Source organism: Paramormyrops kingsleyae, chromosome 3 (genome assembly GCF_048594095.1).
Source record: "Paramormyrops kingsleyae isolate MSU_618 chromosome 3, PKINGS_0.4, whole genome shotgun sequence".
NCBI classification, from domain to species: domain Eukaryota; kingdom Metazoa; phylum Chordata; class Actinopteri; order Osteoglossiformes; family Mormyridae; genus Paramormyrops; species Paramormyrops kingsleyae.
In genome coordinates this window covers 20,854,765-20,876,792 of record NC_132799.1, presented here as the reverse complement: position 1 = coordinate 20,876,792, position 22,028 = coordinate 20,854,765, and the positions used below count along the sequence as shown (strand labels likewise).

At 46.5% G+C, this 22,028-nt stretch overlaps 1 protein-coding gene across 1 annotated transcript; it reads left to right on the top strand.

The window, feature by feature from the left end:
* Positions 1-1,372: 1,372 nt before the first annotated feature.
* ppp2r5d (protein phosphatase 2, regulatory subunit B', delta) lies at positions 1,373-21,892 on the top strand. The gene is made up of 17 exons (XM_023821464.2): positions 1,373-1,474; positions 2,442-2,516; positions 7,236-7,413; positions 12,669-12,868; positions 13,740-13,850; positions 14,206-14,298; positions 14,702-14,832; positions 15,012-15,071; positions 15,191-15,299; positions 15,392-15,445; positions 16,301-16,471; positions 16,579-16,706; positions 16,793-16,894; positions 17,040-17,112; positions 17,596-17,646; positions 18,000-18,116; positions 18,594-21,892. The coding sequence occupies exons 1-17, from the start codon at positions 1,448-1,450 to the stop codon at positions 18,729-18,731; spliced, it is 1,818 nt and encodes a 605-aa protein (XP_023677232.1). The 5' UTR covers positions 1,373-1,447; the 3' UTR covers positions 18,732-21,892.
* Positions 21,893-22,028: the final 136 nt, after the last annotated feature.

The window sequence follows — 22,028 nt, the reverse complement described above, 5'->3', positions numbered from 1 at the left end:
AGATAGAAGAATGTTTCTGGGGTGATTGTAGGAATGCATAATGTCTGGAGAGACCGTGTGAATGTGTTCTTTATTGCATGTGCTCTGATTGATGTAACTGTGTGCATGGTCGATTATTTAAATTTTGTTATGTTGGTGGGGTAACCTGTGTGAATGTATTTTTCTTTTAGATACCAGGTCATACAAATGGAACGTTTTTGACTGTTAATAAACTTTGAAAATAAAGACGTTTTTGCTCATAATTGTCATGTGTCATGTCTTAGTTGGATATTGTAGTTCTTGACAGCAGATTTACTGTTATATATGACCATTATATTTGATGGTATTATTTTCAATCTCCCTAAATGTTTAGGTAAATACTTCGATATTTCATTACATTACAAGTACCCGAATACTACGTGCCTCAGTATTGTGGTTATTCAAGTGCTTCAAGGTAAGACCTCATCTGTAATAAAGCCTCCATTACAGAACATGTCCAGAAGATGGCGCCGCATTCTCTAATAAAAGTTGAAAGCTACAAGTCCTCGCAGAGGAAAAGTGATAACGACAGTCTACGTATGATCGACGTTGTTGATAGTGGCCATCGCCATTGTGCAGCTGCCGATAAGCTACACCTATTACCAACTGTACCTAAGGACAAGGGCTTCTCAATTCCATACTGGGGTTTGTGGCAAAGATAGGCATGCAGTTAAACCCCCGTAGTGATGCAAATGCATCAAGTATCAGAAATCACTCACGGAGTGCATTAAACTCTCAAAGAACGCAATGCTTTCAACACTCAGCACAAGAGAAAATGAGGGGGAAAGAGACTTTAATAACTACAATAAAGTCATGTTCAGACCATATTGGGAATGCCTGTTTGTGCTATAATCTATTAACGTAGTTCGGGGTTTTCCATTTCAAGATGCTACATAGTTGTAAGATACATTCTTTTCCATCTATGGTGCAATGACTTGGGATTTAATGCTATGTGTCCCATATGTAATATATTAGAATTCGTTTGCAAAACATTGCACTGCGTAGTCGGGGTATTAATTCAAATAAACTTTAACAAATCATCCTTCTGTCTCTGGTTCTCCTTTCTCCGGTACAGGGTTGCCAAAACACTGAACATATATTAGTCAAATAATCACAATGCAATATATCAGGCATTTCCACATAACTTAAAGAGCGTTACCGAAAATGTACATGCTCGCCCGGAAAAACCCAAGAGGGTATGTGTGTTCACGCCAAGTGTTGCTAGGTAGAATATCTGTTTCCCAAGCGCAGTTACGGCACCGCTATCCGCCTTTCATCCAATTAAAAAACAGCGGCGACATGTCGCTAGGCAGCTTTACGTGTCTCGGACCAATTGGAACAGTGGCGGCCTAGAAGGGCGCAGGGAGCCGGAGGCAGGCGAAGGGAGAGCGACCGAGTCCCGGGCGAGTCAGGCGTCAGGAGCCGCACGATGCCGAACAAAACTAAAAAAGAGAAGGTAATGCGTGCCAGATGCTGGATTTTAATCCCGCTGACAAGGAAGTTGCGTTTTCCTGTTTTTATCGGCTTATACATCAACGACTGCATGTCTTTAATTTGAATGGCAAGCGGCATACAGTGTTATTATTAAGGCCTAGCTAGTATTCAGACCACGCAAAAGCGCCCTGCCTTTCCCCCGTTCTGTTTATCGGTGTCTTTGGGGCCACAAAAGGCATTTGTATTTAAAGAACGTGTTCTGGCGCATGAGTAAACCTTATTGCGACACGATCCACTTTCCACATGCATGATCGCTGCCAACTTGTATAGTATTGTTTTTCAGTGATTAAGAGTATAGCATCTGTCAAGCGAGTCAGTCGGCGAAAAAACGTTTCAAGTTCTTTATAAAGGAAAAAAAACTGTTATGTGCATCGCGTAAAAGTCACTGCTTCTCTACATCAATGCATGACACGTTTTTTAAGTAGTGTATATTTAATTGGCGTACAGCATCGTTGCATTAACCTCACTCTTATAAAGTAAATGGACGCAAGTTTAATTTGCAGTCCTGGCGTCTAGGCTGCCGGTACCATAGAAAGGCGCCAGTCTGTTTTTCCGTTATTGTGGATTAGATGTGCCCGTTCGCCGCGCCGCTCGTTAATCTGTTGCGGCGCATCGCACGGATGTGATCAAACGTTTCCTCTCAATGTCACTGATACGATGGAGGGGGGATGCCGAGATGTCTCCAGGCCGTTTTCCAAATTACCGGGAGGCATTTTTTCCTGCAATACCGGTATTTTCTATATCTTTCATGTTGGTGTAACTGGCTGTCTGCTGAAGTCACGCCGGGTGGGTCATGTCTACAGAGCAGCCTGGCACGGCAGCAGCAGTCGACAGCAAATCATGATTAAACCCCAAATCGCGTCTGACTGTCCATTACCGTAGAGTCCCGCTGTTCTGGGGATGTGGTCAGATTTCTGCCCTGTTCACAGGAACCGGCCAAATCTGCCAGAAGCAGCGCAAAGAACAGCACCGTGAGTGTGGGAAAGGACGAGCATCCCGATGAGGTAAGTCACCGTCAAAACCGGGAACATCCCTCTTTAGATCAGGTAGATGACCATTCATGTCTGAACACACTTGGTTCTCTGCATGTTCCCCAACTAACCTCAGCATATGGGTCTGTGTGAAATGTGCCATTCAGCTGAAAAAGAGCATGTGGTAGACCAGCCGCTCTGTATACTGTTTCCTTTGTCAGATTTTAATAATGTGCATAGCCTGAATTAATGTAAAAATATCCTGCTGTTAGGCACTGCAAGCCTCTCTGACACCTCTGATATGCTGATATTTCTTAATCTGTTTAAAAGAGAAATATATTATTTGTATAGTTTCTATGTCTTTGATAAACAATTAATGAAGTAAAAATGTTAAGAATGCCCTGTGGAAATCTGTTTCCATTTAGGCTGCATGAAGGTGACTGTCCAGGTCTTTTCTGTCACCTGAAAGGTGCTACCTCTGAAAGCCTGAGGTTTTAGGGGGTGGCCTAAAAGGGCTCTATTTGGTTCTAGGTTAGATGATTTCTCCCAAGGGAGAGGCAGGCTGTGCTCTGTGGACACTATACAGGAGTAAGAGTTCCACCTGCCTGCCATCTCCTAATGTACATACGACTGAGAAATCTGAGGACTTCTTAATCGCACTCATTGTTCTGCTTGCTTACTTGCTGCCGAGAGAGTAAAGGAAGGTTCTGCACTAGCAAGGCCCCTTGTACTTGTGTTAATGGACGTTTGAGTGAATCATTAACTTTGTAGCTATTATAGCACTGACGAAGCATGAGTCCATCCCGTTAAATTAAATTTTAATAATAATAATCGATACTTTATTGATCCCCATGGGGAATTTGTCTTTACGCCTCCCTGAACTTTCTTTTTCGTAGAGTAAGTTGTCCACGAAGCGTAGCGGCGGCCAGGGAGCTGGGGGTTAAGGGCCTTGCTCAAGGACCTGCAGACATGCTGAGGCTGGGTTTGAACCAGTGACCTTCTGATTACAGGCACACAGGCTTAGCCCACCGAGCCACACGCTGCCCCCAAACTGTCTAATCCATATAATATTTATCTGAGTGTCCACATGTACAGAGTTGTGGGGAAACCAATTAGGACATTAGATTTAGCACTGATCACCTGGTATAGATAACTTGGAGAGCGTAATGGGGGGACAGTGTGTTTCTCATTTATCTTGAGCTGGCTGAATCAAAGAGTGTTGAATGGTGCTTGGGATTCATTCTGTGCTTGCCCATCCCAGGAAGCAGGGCACCGACAGCTCTGCTTTGGATGCCACTCACAGGCCAAAGGCATCTCGGACTTACTGGCTCCCTTGGACTTTGGCCTGTGGGTGGAACCCGCAGAGAAGCCCATGCTTACAGTGCGTGCCAAGCGGAGCAGCTTGTCTCGGACTCGCAGAGCTGGAGGTGTGGTGTGCCCGAAAATGACCCTGGAAAGAGCAGGAGTGATGGACACACCGCTCAGTGAGGAGAGCAGTACCAGGCAGCTGACCAAGAAGCTGCTCGATCTGTTTATCTTTTTTTTTTTTTTTTTGAGTTTCTTGTGTGGGAAACAGAACCACAGATGACGTAACGTTTGGACCCGTGCCCAGTTAATCTGTGGCGGTGTCTTCCAGCGACCTGTTCTGTCAGCTCCAGAACATGTTTACTGCGGCTTCTGTGAGCTTGAATCGAGTTGCGGTTGCCATCAGTGACAAGTCAAAGGAAATGTATTTGATTACAGAGGGCCAGACTGTGCATTTAATGCATGTTTCCGTTCGTCACAGCATGTTTTGTTCGTAGGTGTGTGGTGGCCGTCTCTGGTGCTGTTGTCGTCCAGTATCCGCGGATCATTGTGCGGCTCCCAAAGGACAGTGTGAGCTCCAGCTTTTTGGCAGACTTGTCTTTGCTCTTGTCCAGGTCCAGAGACGCCCACGGCCCCCCAACCGTCCACTAGCCAGCCCCTCACTCTTTCCCGTGTTCCAGCCTTTGACATGCTTCTTGTATAAGGCTGTGTATTGACTTTTCAGCTGCAGTACTCCTGGTGTGCCACAAACGGGAGGGTATCGATTAAATTTATTTCAGGAGCGGGTCCATCATCCCTTTCTGGTGGTCCTGGTTGCCTTCAGTCCAGGGTACCCTGATGGCTTGGTCTCAATAGGCTTCCTGTCTTTGTCCAGCTTCTGCTCTAGATGTTAAAGGAGTGTTTACACAAAGCCCATTTTATGTCATGGCTGGGTGCTAACTGAGCTCTGCTCAAAGTGCTGCCCACTTATGCTGGGCACAGGGCGGCACCAGCCCCACTGGCCTATTTTGTTTCATCCTCCATTGAACCAGTTCCCCTCTAAGGGTGCTTTTCCACAGCACCGAGTACGATACTTTTGGTACGATAATTTCAGTTCTTTTGCTTTTCCATTAGCTTCCAGTCGAGTTCCAGTACCAAAAGTGCCAAACCAGCTGGGGTACTTCGGTACTTTGGGGTGGGACTTGAAATGCTTTCTTTGTCGATTGGCTATGCAAATAGCCTGCCACTGAAACAATACAATCTCAGAAAATAATGATAAACAAAGTTAAAAAAAAAAAAGTGATTTGATCGTAAGAACATATACAACAAGATGATCTGGATGGTATGACAAGAAATTAAAAAGTATTTTGTTGAATACAGTGAATCCCCGCCTATCGTGGAAGATGCGTTCTCGACCCATCAGCGATAGGTGAAAATCTGCGATATAGAAAGACAATATAAATAAACATGTTTTTATAGTTTTAAGCCTTAAAATACCCCTCCTACACACTTTAAACACATGTCAACTTATTAAAACAACACATATGATATGTGGATGCTGGGCTAAGGATATGAGTAACATAATAATAATAATATGTAATGTATATTTTTATATATAATATACATAATGGAATATGTAAAAAATCCATATTTAAGCCATCGTAGGGCTTAAAAAAAAATGTAAACAATCGGACCACAAGCAAGGTACGCGGTACGCAGAGAACTGTGACGGGTCGGGGAAAAATCCGTGAAATAGCGGGGGTGCGATAGCTGAACCGCAATATAGTGGAGGATCACTGTATACTAATACAGCACACATGATTTTTAAACATATAAGAATCTATAAAAGGAGTAATAATTAAAATTGCAAAACTTACCAAGTTTTTTTTTTCTCCCTATGACAGAGTAACAGAGTAAAAATATTTTAGCGAAACTTTAACCCTTCATGCTATAATGTCCATACAAAAGAAGCTTTATTTTAATATAGCTGATTAGAAATGTAAGAATTTTATGTGCATAACATGTGACATTGGTATTAATATCGCCAAGCCGTATAATATACTACAGCCATTTTTCAAATTCAGTACAATATTCCCCGCCTCACGTTGTGATGTCATCCGGTGCCGGTGTCTACACCAGTGAAAAACACCTGGAAGTATCATACTTTTGGTATTTTCTGGGAATGCAGTGGAAAAAACGCCCTAAGTGTTTGTGAAGCCCATCACTCCACAGTGGTGTTCTCTTTCACTACAGAACACTCTTGAATCCCCCCCCCCCCCACCCGCTGTTGCTGTCACAGTACCCAGTGCAGGGCAGCTCTCTCCACAGGGGTGTCACCAAAAGGGCTCCAGGCAAAGTGAATTATTCACCAAAGCCCTGTCTCATTTGAGGAATCAGCCAAGGGTCTGACCATGGAGATCCTGCAGTTGGTTTGAAGTTCCATGCTTGGGGAGGGGGAAGTAACACTTTGAGACTGTTCTCCTCTTTTTGTTTAGCTCCATAATATTGGAGACCTTCTTCTAAGGGTCAGAGGGTTTGTACCTTGATAATAATGGGGAGTGGGAGTAGGGAATGGCTAATGTTAGGGTAGTAGGAAGTAGTTTGGCAGATGAAAATGACCTCCCCAACTATGTACTTAAGGCACACATTCAACAAACCCCAGCATCATGACTAGCTGTACGTTGTGAGTCTTCAGTGTCCTTGTCTGTGGCATCTTCTTTTATAACTTTGTCTAAAACCTACTTTATTACCATGTTGGCCAGGGTTAACGTGTGGGGCAGTTTGGCTGTCTGCATCTCTATAGCCCTGAGGCCACCTTCCCTGGAGACTGAAAGGTGGTTTCACCATTGCTGGGTCTTGTAATGAGTGGCTGAAACGGTAGACACTATATGTGGTCATCTTACAATGAGGTTGCTTCAACTCAACCTGACACTGGGATTAGATCAAAGTAGGCCTTATCCATTACTTATCTGCTGCAGGTAGCGTATACACAGTGAGAAGTGGTCTGTTGATTTTTCTGTAGCTCCGTTTGTGTTCTGACTCCCATCATCCATTGCTGCCAAAGCCAAGAAGCAAATGTACAGATTGTACTAAAATAAGTAAGGGTGTTCCCAGGTTCTGCTGCACTGAACTCACAACCAATTCATATGTGGCTCCCTTCGTGTCAGCTCTGGGTTTCCAGTTTCTCTCATTCACATCCTTAGCCATTCCCCAGCATCGATTATCCATCCAGCTGTCAGCCTGTTTTTTCATCTATCCCTTTAAAGATTTGGCAATGCTGGGATGTAGGATAAGCTGGTAGTGTTCTTTGGTGTCCATAGGTATCTTAGGGACCTGTACATACATGTCATTTTTAGGGTTCTGGGCCAACCTACCTAGGCAACTAGAGTTAAACCTTAAAATGAGCACTAATGTGAAGCCTCAGAACTCACGGCACATACACATGTGTTTCGCATGTCCTATCTCCAGGCCCAACAGCAGCAGATGGCCAGCAAGAGGCCCAGCAACAGCACCCCCCCGCCTACCCAGCTCAACAAGATCAAGTACTCAGGGGGGCCACAGATTGTCAAGAAGGAGCGCCGCCAGAGTTCATCCCGCTTCAATCTGAGCAGGAACCGCGAGCTGCAGAAACTGCCGGCCTTGAAAGGTAGCCAGGAGGACCTGGGGCTCGCCGTCCCATTCCACAGCGCACCCTGGCCACTCAGTCCAGTTTCAGAGGTAGCCAGTGGGACCTGGGGCCCTCCCATCCCATTCCACAATGCACAAGGGCCACTTGTTTTGGCTGTTTGAAAGGTAACTGGGGGGACCTGGGGCTCGCCCGTCCCATTTCACAGTACACATGGGCCCCTTGGTCCAGCTGTTTGTGAGGTAACTGGGGGGACCTGGGGCTCGCCCGTCCCATTCCACAGTACACACAGGCCACTTGGCCGGCTATCTGAGAGCTAGCCAGGGAGACCTGAGGCTTGCTGTTCATTCCACAGCGCACACAGGCCACTCAGTCTCGCTGTTTGCTGTTGCAAAACAGCAGTGATCACTGTGTTTATCTGTTTTAATGGTAATAATTGGGCGTAACAGATGATGATATTTCTCTTTCCCCCAGCACAGTATTGAGATTCTTATTTATGCTTTCTAACCCTGCAGTTGAATTGCATCTGCACTCCTCTTCTTGTGTGCACAGCGTGCCACAGCGTGCCCTGAGAGCCAGGGCTGAGCTCCCAAATCGGGAAACTTTAAGTCCTACTTCAGGATGGCCTTGGGCTTTAGGGCTTGCCTTGTCTCCTCTCCCATGTAGGGGGAGCTACCATTTGATGGGTCTTAGACACGAAATACGATCAGTCGCAAAGGTGTAGTAATTCAGTTTTTAGTCCTTATCCTTCATCTATGTGACTGACCTCAAGCGACTGAGCTTAATTTCCAGCCCTGTCCGTCAGTATGTGAAGGAGAAACTGTGATGTGTGAACAGGTTTTGCCCTGTATGCATGTTTAATAGCATCAATTCAGTGTGCACAGGATAAAATTATTTGGTGGAATAATAGAGGCTTTGAAGCAGTGATTGACATCTTACTGTGATCCCTCCCGCAGTGGGGCTGTTTTCTCCCTTCAGGAGTGTAAACACTCAACTTTGAATGCCAATAGACACCTACAGCTGGTAACAGACAGCCTTCTTGACCTTGAGGAATGATCAGCTCTCACAGTTGGCACACTGTACTGATAAATCCTAGAGCCTGACTCTTTAACCTGCTTGATAGAGGCCTCAGGAGCTATCATGAGGAGATCAGGGAGATGAGTTGACCAGGTGAATTGTCCTACCGGTACCACCAGGCAGCTGAATCCTATTGTTATAAATCTGTAAGATTCTGGCACTATAGGTGTATATGGGCTCCAGCAGCCAGGCTTGCTGGAGGAGAGCTCCGCATGGTCATGTTGCAGGTTTCTACTCAGGCTTAAATCGCTGTTTGCCTCATGGTTTCCTTCCAGGCCCAGCGTGTTATCAAACTGCATGTCGGGAATTAACGTCTGGCCATGGCAGTGTGCAAGCTTGCGGGCTGGCAACCAACAGGGCCCTGTGTCCTCCCAGGGCAGGGGCGTGTGCTGGTGTGTTTTATAGAAGCAGGCGGTAAATAAACAGCGGAAGCTTCTCTTCCTTCTTTTGTGTAAGGAGCTTATTGTGTCATTCATCTGGAGCCCTCCTGCATCTCTGCCTCACACTGCCAAACTCCTTCATCCATATGTGCCAGCATTGTTCCCCATTCGTCTCCACCATCTTAGTGAACTGGGCCCTCTCATTGAGCCCTGTCATTGGACTCTGGTTCACTCGACTCCATCCTTATGGGAAATCAAGGTCTGGCTTTGGGCTGTTCCTCGCAGCCAACTACAGGACACAACTGCCTGCCATTGAACTGCGTGATTGGTCACCGCCAAATGAATGGCTCTTTTTTGTGGGCTGATGAATGGGGAGATGCACGGGAGGGAAAAGAAGAACTGGACAGGACCCTTCTGTGGAGTGATTATCTTATTAGTCAGATGTAGTGCAGTCATTTCTGACTGGCCAGAATGAGTAATGGTCTTATATTGTTGTTGCTCTGACTATTCTTTGAAATTATCGATTGTCTCAAGATTAAAGACATTCCTTCTCAAGCTACTCAGTAGCAGTGCGGTCTACTTGTGATGACACACTAGACCAGGGGTGGCCAATCTTATCCGCAATGGGCTGGTGTGTATGCAGGTTTTTGGGATAACCTGTAGGTCAGCTGTCCAGGTGTGAGGATTCTTCAGCCAATCAGTCCTCTAATTAGTAATCTAATTAGGGAGTTGCAGTGAAAACCCGCATACACACCGGCCTTTTGCAGATAAGATTGGCCACCCCTGCACTAGACCATGAGGGCATTAAAAGTAGATGGTCGTAAGTTTGTGAAGACTGTGCTGTTACTTCTGCAAGTTTGAGCAGAGCTATTGTGAAACTGGTTCAAACAGCCCAACTAGGTTTCCATTATCTTTTTGACCCAAAGTGTAATCATGATGGAGGTTTTTAATTCGTGAGTCTGTGGATTGCTGAACCTAACTTCAACCAGCAGTTTGATTTTGACTTCAGTATGACTCTGATCTAATGGCATCTGGTTCCTCCCTCGTTTCAGCTGGCAGGTAGTGGTAGAGAAGAGAATTATATGTGCCTTGGGGGAGGGGGTTCAGGTGTAGTTGGAGCAGCCCATCTAAGCCACCATGCTGAGAGGCAGATCCTAGGAAGGTCTGCTCTGGCATTCAGTAGCCAATCAGCAGGAGACTCTGAATACTTCTGAAAGCATCTGTTGACATTGTTTGACTCTTGTTCAATTGAGCGTATCAGTTCCTGATGCAAACCATTTGAAAGAGTAGAAGTCTTTGATGTTGTAAGTGACTTGCTCCATTTCGAGTCTCTTCGGGCACTGATCTGTCACTGTAAAGCTGGTAACCTTCAGATGCTGACCTCAGAAACACAATGCTATCCTGTGATAGGGCATTGTCAGTGTAGCGATCAGTTTCCCCTCATTGTCTTTAGGAACTCTGTGGAGAACCTCTGTAAGACTTCATCAGTCCTACATCACTGATCCAACACCATGGCTTCGTCGACTAAGCTTCTGAACTGACTGTGTGCTTATTGGCTATGTAATCTTACCCTTTCCCCCTCTGCTACCATGACATCTCAATCTGTAAGTTGGCGTGGCGGCTGTGGAAGGGCTTGGTCTCCAGGAACACAGCCTTGAAGAAAGAGGAAGCGGGTACTTTGTAAACAAAACCATAAAGCAGCTAGTAAATCATGATATTATTATCATGCTAATTCTCATGGTAGAAGGCGAGTTGGTTTCCAGTAGAAAAAAAACAGTGACCTTGGTCTTAAACATGCTAGTATTCAGGCTTGGTTGCTGCTAAACATAAGACTCTTTGGCACAGTCAAAGAGAACGTTGTGGGAGGCATCTGCTTTTCACTCCCATGAGGAATCGGCTGGTGAAGAGCTTCCAGGGTGCTGTGAAGTGTAGTGGGGATATAGTAACGTCAGCCTGATCAATGGGCCGCCTTGCAAGATACTCAATGGCGTGGCGTGAAGACACCTCACCCACATTTCAAACACCCCGGCCCTCACCAGCAGCTGCCCGCAACACGAGATTCAGCTCATCTAATGACTGTTGAATAAAAAATAGAAAATGCTGCCTAATTAATTGCCACTGCTGTAATTAATTGATGTGTGTACTGTGTGGTACCTGTTCCTCACCCTTGGTAGTCAGTGATGAGCTTGTGGGTGACATTTTGTCCAGCTGCATGGCTGAGGATGCGAGCTTGGTGTTCCACACTCCCAGGGACCAAAGACCCCCAGGGTGATGCTGCTTTAGTTGAGCTGGAGATCAGGCTGAGGGATGAGGGCTCTGTAATGGGGGCAGAATGTATAACCCTCTTAAATGGGCGTAAAGTGTTCAGAGCTAATTGCATGGCTCAGGCGCATTTTTAATATCTTAATGTACTCTCTGTTGTGCCTCTCGTGTTCATCTGGTCTCTCCCCCCATGGTTTTAGTCTTTTCTGAGTTGGTATGCTGTGAGTTGGATGAAGGGTTCCTGTTTGGGAGATCTGTCTGCACCCCATGTGTAGTCGGTGGTAAAGCGATAGGTCTTAGTATATGTGTGCTGGTGTAGCCGTACCTTTAAGCCTGTGCTCTTAAAATGGGTGCAGTTATCATTTTGTCATCATGATTTTTTTATTATTTAATTTCTCTGTGCTGCGGTGGTTGATGATTGGTTGAACTCTGAGATGAAGCTGGTGCCAGTTCAGTGGGAGCTAAACTAAGACTTGGTGAGGGGTCTTCAGCAGAGAGCGAGATCCGTTTGGTGCCAGGTTCTGGAGTCAACAGCATCCCAGTCACGTGGCAGTTTGGAGCAGCACCTTATTTTTCATCAGGCCAACACATTGCTCTCCCAAAGCTTGGAACAGTGGTTGAGCTTCTGGAGGAGCCTTGTGAGGGAAAAGGTGGGGCTTGTTTCCGCATGGTTTGATAAACATTGGCTTTATGCAGTTTATGAACTCTGTGAAATTCAGGACAAACTGTGTACTGACCTTTGCAGCACTGAGTTCTCACATGTTACCGAGCGCTGTTACAGACCATGGTGACCGGCCACTTCCTGATTGCAGCAGTTCCTGCCACTGATACGGAGCATGGGCACGTCACCAGAGTATTGTGTGTCTAGGCTGGAAAAGCATGTATTCTGGTTTCACAAGCATTTGTGCTGTTTGAGTGCAGAACAACCACTCTACAAACATACCCTCTCCTTTGGTTAGCACGGTACCATGGTGAACATTCTGTATGAAACTCTGTGATCCGCCTAACTGTGTTTAGATTGCAGTGGTTTTTAGTGTGGGTTTAATGTTTCGGTTGAGCCATCTTAAAGTGTCCTTAAGCCTTAATGGTAATATGCTGTTTTGCTCTGGCTTAGCAGAAGTGTTGATTACTCCAAGACATTTGTTCCCTTCAGAATATCATTGGATTCTGCCACAGTTGAAGATCCTATTGGCGTCATTTGGTTGACTTGGTGTTTGACTTTGAGCATTTGTCTAGCACTGAGGGATACTCATTGTGTTCGTGCTAGCGCCCCCTTATGGTAATGAGTCTGGGAGAACTGCGATACATTTATTGTGGGAGTTGTCTGTCATGCTTTAAGAGAGCATTTTCCTGCAGGAATCCTTTAGAGATGTGGATCCAAGTATGTCCCAAGTGACTTGGGTGACTGGACCATGCGACACATTAGCGGGGCTCATCATCTGGGTATTGAGGAGTGAAGATGTCGTTCTTATGCTCGGGCTCCGTGAAGTGGGGGAAAAGTAGAATCCAAGACAAGAAGCAACTCCTTGATGTCTTGTGTCTCACTGTCTCTCCTAGATGCCCCACCCATCGACAGGGAGGAGCTGTTTGTGCAGAAGCTTCGGCAGTGCTGCGTGCTGTTCGACTTCGTCACTGACCCGCTCAGCGACCTCAAGTACAAGGAGGTGAAGCGGGCCGGCCTCAATGAGATGGTGGAGTACATCACACACAACCGTGATGTGGTCACCGAATGCATCTACCCAGAGGCCGTCATCATGGTGAGCATGCACACAGCACCCCCTGGAGGCTGCACGCCTCCCCTGCCGCCTGCAGAATATTGATTTTGACAGTAGATAACTTAGTGAGCATTGAAACAGTATTGATTTTTGACAATCGTCCTCTGCCATCTCGACCCCAGTTCTGCCCAGGCTGCGTAGCTCCTGTTCAGATCAGAACTTTCATCCACCCTTAACCACAGTGGAAAGTTGGATGAATTAAATCTGACGGCTGCTCCCAGCATCCCCTGGGGAGCCGTCTGTCTGGGTGTCTCTCTTACAGTCCTGTGATGGTGTCATCGTAGCTCCCCTCGCGCGCGTGCACACACACAAACACACAGGGACTCTGCTCTCCAGTCGTTATTCCCAGTCCGTGTCTACCTTCCCCCTCCACCTCTCTGCACTGCTGTTCTCTTACACGCTCATATGCTCCAACACACAGCCAATCGCGTGTGACGGCCGAGCCTCGCTGGTCGTGATAGGCGGGGCCAGCCGCAGTCACGAGTTAGTGGCTGGGACTTGGGCACAACCAGAACAGTCCACATAACGTGAAGGAACCGGGATCTCCGTAAACTGTTTGGTTAGATGTGCTGGGCTTGGCGTCCCCTTGAGAGCTGCAGGCAGTGTGACTCACAGCCCTTCAGAGAGCAGTACCTGTGTGTGGTGTGCACGTGGCGTAATGAGGCAAAGAAAATCCTAGCCTTACGGACACTTTCACCGTGAGCCTAATGAGCATCTTGGATGTCACCGCCCCTCCCCCCCACCTGTACGTCTATTTGACCTTTGGCCTTTTCAGCCACGTCAGATCGACTTCTGAGATTTCAGTACGTGGGTTAAGTTGAAATGGCACTCACATGCTGTCCCTTTGCCTCAGTTCTCAGTGAACCTCTTCAGGACCCTACCCCCCTCCTCGAACCCAACAGGGGCAGAGTTTGACCCAGAAGAGGATGAACCCACGCTGGAGGCAGCATGGCCCCACCTGCAGGTACAGTGCCCCCGCAGCCTCAGCGTCACCGGGCAGTCTAAATATGGCCAATTTTATTAGCCAGTTTTTTGTGCAAATAGTTGTAATTAGTTATATAGTTTTAATAGTACATTAAAACACTCACTACAAAGTCTGTGGATTATATTCAATAACCGGGTAAAGATTTCTGGTAAGAGACATTGCTGTTGAATTCTTCAAGTGTATTTTTTTGGCGCTTTAACCACCTGTGTAGTAATTGGTCCTCCCTCTATTCTGTGACATTCTCCCATCTTATGCAGATGGAGAGCTGATTCAAATGTCCGTCTTGTTTGTTTACCCTTACACACCCCCTGCATCTCTTGTTTTCTTGGTCCAGCTGGTGTACGAGTTCTTCCTGCGCTTCCTGGAGTCTCCAGATTTCCAGCCCAACATTGCCAAAAAATACATCGACCAAAAGTTTGTACTGTCCGTAAGTGTCTGTTCAGAGCCTTGGCACAAAGCATCTGTTTGTCATGGCACCCTGTGTGGACATTATGATTTTGAGCAAGTGCTCACCCCTTGCCTGCAGAGGGCAGTACTTCTGAGTAATTGGCCCCTCGTGTCATTATAAATGCTACTGGAAATGCTCCGGTTTCAGACTAATTGATTTATTATTGGAAGCTGCCAATCAGCTGGTTTTTCTGGAGAGGCAATGATTCACAGAGAGCTGCATTGGCTGTCGCAGGCACCTTAAAGGTGCTTAGCCACGCCCACATGACAGCCAGTTAAACCCTCATTGGCCAGAGATAAACCGAGCATCAGTGTACATGTTCAGCGCCCATCACAGGTCCGGAGCAGCTCACGTAGCCTGCTGGCTTGGGTCTGCCCCACAGCTCCTGGAGCTCTTTGACAGCGAGGACCCCAGGGAGCGGGACTTCCTCAAGACCATCCTGCACAGGATCTACGGAAAGTTCCTGGGCCTCAGGGCTTATATACGGCGGCAGATCAACAACATTTTCTATAGGTAGGTGCTGCTCCAGGGCTGCCCCCTCCCTGTGCCGAAAACCTCTTCGTTTGTCGGGCCGTTTTCTGACTAATTCTGAAACTGCCTGAGAGAAACTCAGGAGACCCTTAGGGGGCGCTGGTCTTTTTGGAAGCATTACTTACTTTAATCGGGGGATTTTTAACACATCCCACTTCCAGGTTTATATATGAGACGGAGCATCATAACGGGATTGCAGAGCTGCTGGAAATCCTTGGGAGGTGAGTGGCCGGCGACAATGGCAGTTTCTCCCACTTCCATACATCTCATCTCTCCCACATGTCTGAGATCCTGATTTCTGATGGGCTCTCTGGTGCCCCCTCCTGATGGTCTTTTGCAGCATTATCAATGGTTTCGCTTTGCCATTAAAAGAGGAGCATAAGATGTTCCTGATAAGGGTCCTTCTGCCTCTGCACAAAGTGAAGTCGCTCAGCGTGTATCATCCACAGGTACTGATGCACGTCAGGCCACCAGGCCTCACCGCCATAGTGTGGAAGCCATATCAACTCTTTCAGATGCTTATCACTTTTTTTCCCCCCAGCTGGCTTACTGTGTGGTGCAGTTCTTGGAGAAAGACAGCAGTCTGACGGAACCGGTATGTTCTTCCATAGAACATTTTATTGGTCTTGGTGTTAGGCTTGGGTGGTTTGTAGAGTTACGCCATACCCCGGTATTTTGAAATCCCCAAGGTATTTTTTTTTAATACTGTCAAAAATACAAATATTCCTCAGTTCCGCTGAGGCAATGCATTGTAGTGCACAGTGTTTGCAGTGATTGAAGTATCACTCAAGTTTAAAAAGAAAAAAAAAAAAGTTAAAGAATAATGCGCATGCAGGAGCTAATGTCACAAGAACAAAACATACTGTGAATGCACCTAGTGCACATGTGGCCGCAGGTCAGGCTGGTGTTTGCAGATTGGGCAGTGAGAGAGGTGTCAATAAACGAAGGGTGATATTTTTAACTCTTTAACAAGGAGTTGTCTGCTCGTTTCCCTAGTGCTTAACTTCTGCACTGATGAGTCCGTTTAGGCTATCTCTGATTCCAGTGTTTACCAGGAGTCAAGACTGCACGACCATATGAAAACATAAATACCACCCAAGCTGCTTTGCTGTGTGGCTTTGACATATATCCCATAGACAATTCAAGCAGAAGGTTTTCAAGAGATTTTCATGGCTGTGGAAATTACTCTTAACATGCTTGTAATACACTTGACAGCCGTCATGACCACATTATGCTTTGGATGGCTGTATTTCGATTCCTTACTGCCAGTCAGATCAGCTCGGATCAGTCAGTGGGATCTGGTGTGTCATGACCTGATTGACCAGGTTAATCGGCTGTAACATTCAACCTCAGCCCTTTTGAAATGCTGGTTCTATAAGACAGACAGTCATATCCCACATCGCATATATCGCAAGCAATCACATCGCAGCATCTCACTTGCTTGCCTTAGGTGATCATGGGTCTGCTGAAGTTCTGGCCCAAGACCCACAGCCCCAAAGAAGTGATGTTCTTGAATGAGCTAGAGGAGATCCTGGACGTCATTGAGCCCTCCGAGTTCATTAAGGTCATGGAACCTCTCTTCCGACAGCTGGCCAAGTGTGTGTCCAGCCCACACTTTCAGGTACGCTGTCGGGGGCCTGGCTTTCCACAGAGCACAGATTAATGTATTCAGGAAGTTGCAGTCTAGGGTCTTCTTGAGATTGGATGTGAGCGGCATTTTGGTTTTAGGTGGCGGAGAGAGCCCTTTATTATTGGAACAATGAATACATCATGAGCCTCATAAGTGACAACGCAGTGAAGATTCTGCCAATAATGTTTCCAGCACTGTACAAGAACTCCAAGAGCCACTGGAACAAGTATGTCTGCCCCTTGTAGCCGTGTCCCCGAAGAGTTTACCATCACGTCTCTCTTAACGTGAGCCGATGTTTGCCTCCCTCACCAGGACGATACATGGGTTGATCTACAATGCCCTGAAGCTCTTCATGGAGATGAACCAGAAGCTGTTTGACGAGTGCACACAGCAATACAAGGCAGAGAAGCAGAAGTAAGTGCTTCCCCCTCCCCCCCCCCCCCCCCCCAGTCCCTGAGTGCCACTCTCCAGGCAGCTCTGGGTGAGGCTTGATGGTGACCGCCGTGTTGCTGGGTTGTGGATTTGTACCGCTCTGAGGTAGCCGCCTGACTGATTGCAGGGAGAAGTACAAGTTGAAGGAACGAGAGGAGATGTGGCACAGGATCGAGGAGCTGGCCAGGCAGAACCCCCAGGTACCCCCCCCGTGATGTCACTGACACAAAACACATCTCCTGTCTGAACACTCATTGATTACACAGACGTGGGTATACAGCCATGCTTGAATTGTGCGTTTATTGTGTTTTTGTTAAATAAATCACACACATCCTGTAGTCAGTAGATGCCACAGCTGCCAGACACACCCTCATATCTCCAGTGAAGCCACTCTGACCTTGTTTGGCAGCTAAACAGCCATGGCTCCTTGTCCTCTTTGGAGTTCTCTGCTGTCTTTTTTCACTTTGATATCAGTGCTGATCTCTTATCTGTTGTTTAGAAAAAGACTCTGAGTCGTTCTGTAATTAACTGATTCCACTTTCCTGTGTTAGTTGTAATTATCAGTTATTCTCTCAGGGGGCTTTCTGTGTCGCTCTGTAGGGCTTGTTTCACAGACTCAAGGACTTTTTGGGCTGATGCGTAGGACTGGCATGGGCCTCAGTTTTTGTATTTTCTCCTTTTAGCTTTCAAAGCTGAACCCTTCTCTGCGACCTGGGATCCACTCCCAAGACGAGGTCAGTTCCTTGGCCGCTTCCCCATCTCTTGCTCTTGTCCCAGATGCAGACTAACTCAGTGGTGTCTGTAACAGTGAGGCTTTAGGGGCCCTGACCTCAGAGGAGTCATTTAGCATGTCACTGCTGCTAATAATGAGCATATGCAGTGAAACTTTCATTCCATTTATTATTTTTTCTATAAACCACCTGGTTGAGTCGAGATGTCTTTTCCTGAAGTTGGTCTATACAGCCGTCATTGGTTTGATTTCTGTGGCCGACCTGCACATATATACCGCTGTCACTCGCCACCGGTATCCTCATGCCGAGGTGGCGGCCTAAGCATGTCATTAAAGAGCGCTATTTTGTCCTGACAGTACATGATGTACAGCGAGAGCCCCGGAGGCCTGGCTCTCTACTCCATGGAGACAGAGACGCCCACCGCTGAGGACATCCAGCTACTCAAGAAGACTGTGGAGACTGAGGCCACGCAGGTGAGCGCCCACGGCCAAGCGACGTAACTGCGGGAGCTGGTGCAGATAAATCAATAGTTCACGGAGATCGAGCCGAACCTCTGGCACCGGTTAACCACTAATGCTGAAAAATGTGCATTATTAAGTGTTACTAAGTTCTTGTAGCTCAATAAGTAGAGCACTGTGCTAGCAACATAAAGGTCATGGGTTCAAATCCCAGGGACATACATGGGCGGGGTGGTTGGAGGCTCTGAAATGCAGTGAGCCCCAAGAGTTTTTTAGAAGACCAAGTGGGTTCTTCGACCGATAACATCAGCGAGGGAGTCTGCTTTGATCTTGCCTCATTAGAAAGAAATCTCCTGCTGGCCTTCTATTGTGAGAAGTGCTAACGTGGTTTAAGGCTGCAGCGATAGACCCAGCTGCCCAACAGTCCGCCTATCGCCGGTGTGGATCGTTATGCTGACGTCTGTCTTCCTGTTGGCGCCCCCTGCCTTCCAGAGCATGAAAGAGCTGAAGAAGGATAAGGTGCTGATGCGGCGGAAGTCGGAGCTGCCGCAGGACGTCTACACCATAAAGGCGCTGGAGGCCCACAAACGGGCTGAGGAGTACCTGACGGCCAATCAGGAAGCTCTCTGACCTGAAATGGATGCCCCCCCTTCCTGTGTCTCTTGGCTCGCGCCCTGTGCCACCCCAACGCTGCCTGTTGTACGCCCCTGACAGCCCCAGAGGACCCCATATCTGTAGACCTCTCCCTCTTTAACACACACACACACACACACACACACATACACACACTCACCGACACCCAAACATTAGTCTTTTCAGTGAGGCGCCTGTCTGTAGTTTTCCTTTCCCCTCCGCTGTCACATCCTGGTCCGCAGCTCCCTGTCGCTCCCCTCTGGCCCTGCTGGTCATGCTTCCGAACCTCCCTACTCCCAGTTAGCAGCATTAGCAGAGTTGCATCCAAGCAGCCTGCCCTGAAGGGAAGAGGTGCAGGCTTGTTTTGTGTCGTCATGCAAGGCCCAAGCAATGTGTCACTACTCTCTGAAACAAACCGGCCAGTGTGGCGGCCTAGAGACCCCCCCCCCCCCGTTTGCTGCATAATAGCTAGGAAAAGCAGCAGGTACAGGGATATACTTGAATTTGGAAGAATCTCACATGTTTGTGTTTAGTAGCACTTAGCGGTTCTTCTTAATTATATCAGTGTTTTAATTGGTTTTGTTGCTCTGTGACAGCAATCATGGTCTTTCTCTCTGCTGGGTCAACTGTAATGTGCATACTTGCATTATACCAAGACCCCTATGACGGGAAAAGGCTCTCTTAACATCAGTCCTATAACACAGTTCTATGGGGTGTGTCATGTGACCTGGCCTCTTTGAGCAGCCCTGCTGCTAACTCTTTAAGCTTGAGGGTGTGGCATAACGTTTTGGGGAAGCATCTCAGGTCTGCTTCCTCCCTCAAGCTCCCTGACATCTGATCCTATTGTAAGAATGTGAGAATTACTGCACTAATGGGCGTTACAAGCCACATGACAGTACCAGAGTTTGGTCTTTATATGACAGTTTCCCATAATGCTACATGTACCACAGTTAGGGGCCCTTGATCTGTAACTTGTGGGGCTGGCAGGTGATGTACTGGTGGTTCCTAGTATTTGCACATCTTATCTGTGTGTGTCTCTGTGAACCATGATATCAAGGCTTTCTTCCTCCTGCCTCTGCTGGGGTAGTTTAAGTGATCTTTGATGACAGCATTCTGAATTGTAAAGCTGATGGTGGAGGCCATGTCTTATAGGGTTCTTCAGTGTCTACATCTCCGGTGCCAGTTGTTTCTCCTGCTTCAGGACATTTGCATTATCTTCCCCTTCCTTCCTGGTGTCCCAGCACACATCTCTAGGTGGCGCCAATGAGATTTCAGTGTCACTTTTACCTGACCCCTCTGGAGAATGTCTTTGGAAACACATTAGCTACACCTGACTACACACAGCATTCTTTCCTCCTTAGAAATCGAATTACCCACCACACACACACACCAGTCCGGCCAGCCCTGCATTGCTCGTAGCTGTTTGACCACCTTGGTTTGGCTTCACGTCTTCATTTCATGCTAAATTTCACTTGACCAAAAATGCAGAATCAACAGAGCAGTTTCCTTGGGCGAGAAATGGCGCGTCTCCCATATATCCAGATGACCTTGTCTTTTTCCCAACATGTTCCAAAATTTCTGTGCAGTTTGCCCTGGGGGAGTAGCTTTGGTCCACTTCAGTCCAGATTTTGTCTTGGTGTGTCTGGGAAGGGGCTGCATGTCAGCATGGTCCTGACTTCGTTGGGAGTCTGGGGAGGGAGACCAACCCGGTCCAGCTTATAGACATATATAACTGCATCCTCTCTTTTTTGGCTTTGAAACCATGATATTGTAACCTCATTTCACTTTTTTATTGTTATGTTTTTCTTTTTTATATATGTCCATAAGTATTACTGTGGCTAAGCAGTTTCTTTTTATTATTCTTCCTCAGGACCTCTTTGTACACATTTCTTTCTTCCTTTTCAATGAAAAGCCTCCAAGTCTCCCTGGTGTTTTGGTAAGGAAAATGTTAGTACAGTTTAAAAAAACAAACAAAAAAAGACAAAAAAAAAAAAAACTAATTAGGAAATATCTACTCATTTCAAATGCCCTCCCCCACCCCACCCCACCCCCAAGACCTGCTTGATTTATTTAGGCTCTCAGAATGTGATCTACAATTTTGCTGAGGTGCCTAAGCAATATTTCAGGAAAATGAAATACAAAAAAAAAAGCATTGGTGTATGGAAGAGTGCTATACAATCCTCTTATTAGGACTATATACCGAGAGTACATGCTTACTATTCAGGATCATAATATGGGGAAAAAATGAAAGCCTGCAGTTATTGTTGCTGATATTTGTGTTTTATATATTGTATGTATATTGCTTAGGGTTGCACCACCCCATGGCCCGTCCATTACCTTGATGCTCATAGCTCTTCCTGTCACACACACCCAATCTGGGCCCGTCCGTCACACCCAGACCTCAGCCTAGCTGCACAACATGCCCACTTGGTTGCAGGGTCCGACCCTGGAACCTCAGTCCCTAAACCATTGCTTAGGTGGGGAATTATTATCCACATGAGGTGCTGCTGGACACAGTGACCGAAGCTGTAGGATCCCCACCCATTAAGACTGAATAATCTCTAAATAAGTAATGCTAATTGATGATACACCTCCTTAAATTCAATAAATACAACATAGCACTGGGGCTATGAACTTTTGATCTTATGAGCATTTAATTTTATTTGCTTTATCTCTGCAACTACTGTTGAGCAGAGTAGACATTATCTTCAGTCATTTTCTGCCATATCATCTGTGGGATGGGAAATAAACCCTGTTACCTTGCTTCATTTAGTGAATGCCTGCAGTGGCCTGTGACTGAAGTTAAAAAACGTATTTTGCTGTCAAATAGTTATATTTTGCATAACATAGATAAGTGGTTAGGCTCCATTGAAACTTTGTGTCTGACAGTGCATTAATGGGACACTCCTTAGCATCTGAGAGGTCTCACTCTGTCCAGCAGCTCTTGTCTAAATGAAGAGGACAATTTGAATGAAAGGGTCTCCCCCACAGGATCCTCCCACCCCTTGCCCAGTACCCACACTAATGTTAAGCTGCTTTCCAGGTCATATGTACATATGTTGTACTTTAATTAGGTAGAGCATTACATAGTATGAAATGTCATTTTGTACAGATGTTCATGTATGTACAGAACAAAATAAAGTCTCTTGAAACAAGAAGTGGCAAAATATTATCCCCAGTTTATCGAAAATGGAGTAATGGGTTAGCTTGATCGATTACAAGGTCACAAACAGTGTAGATATGACTAATTTGCCTGCTGCGTGACACATATTACTGACAATGTAACAGTCCAGT

Excerpts from the sequence above, each read along its gene's own strand:
- ppp2r5d (XM_023821464.2), top strand. The coding sequence starts at position 1,448 with ATGCCGAACAAAACTAAAAAAGAGAAG. Across the intron at positions 14,833-15,011 it reads ATCAACAACATTTTCTATAG|GTTTATATATGAGACGGAGC; the intron begins GTAGGTGCTGCT and ends TCCCACTTCCAG. Across the intron at positions 16,895-17,039 it reads TACAAGGCAGAGAAGCAGAA|GGAGAAGTACAAGTTGAAGG; the intron begins GTAAGTGCTTCC and ends GACTGATTGCAG.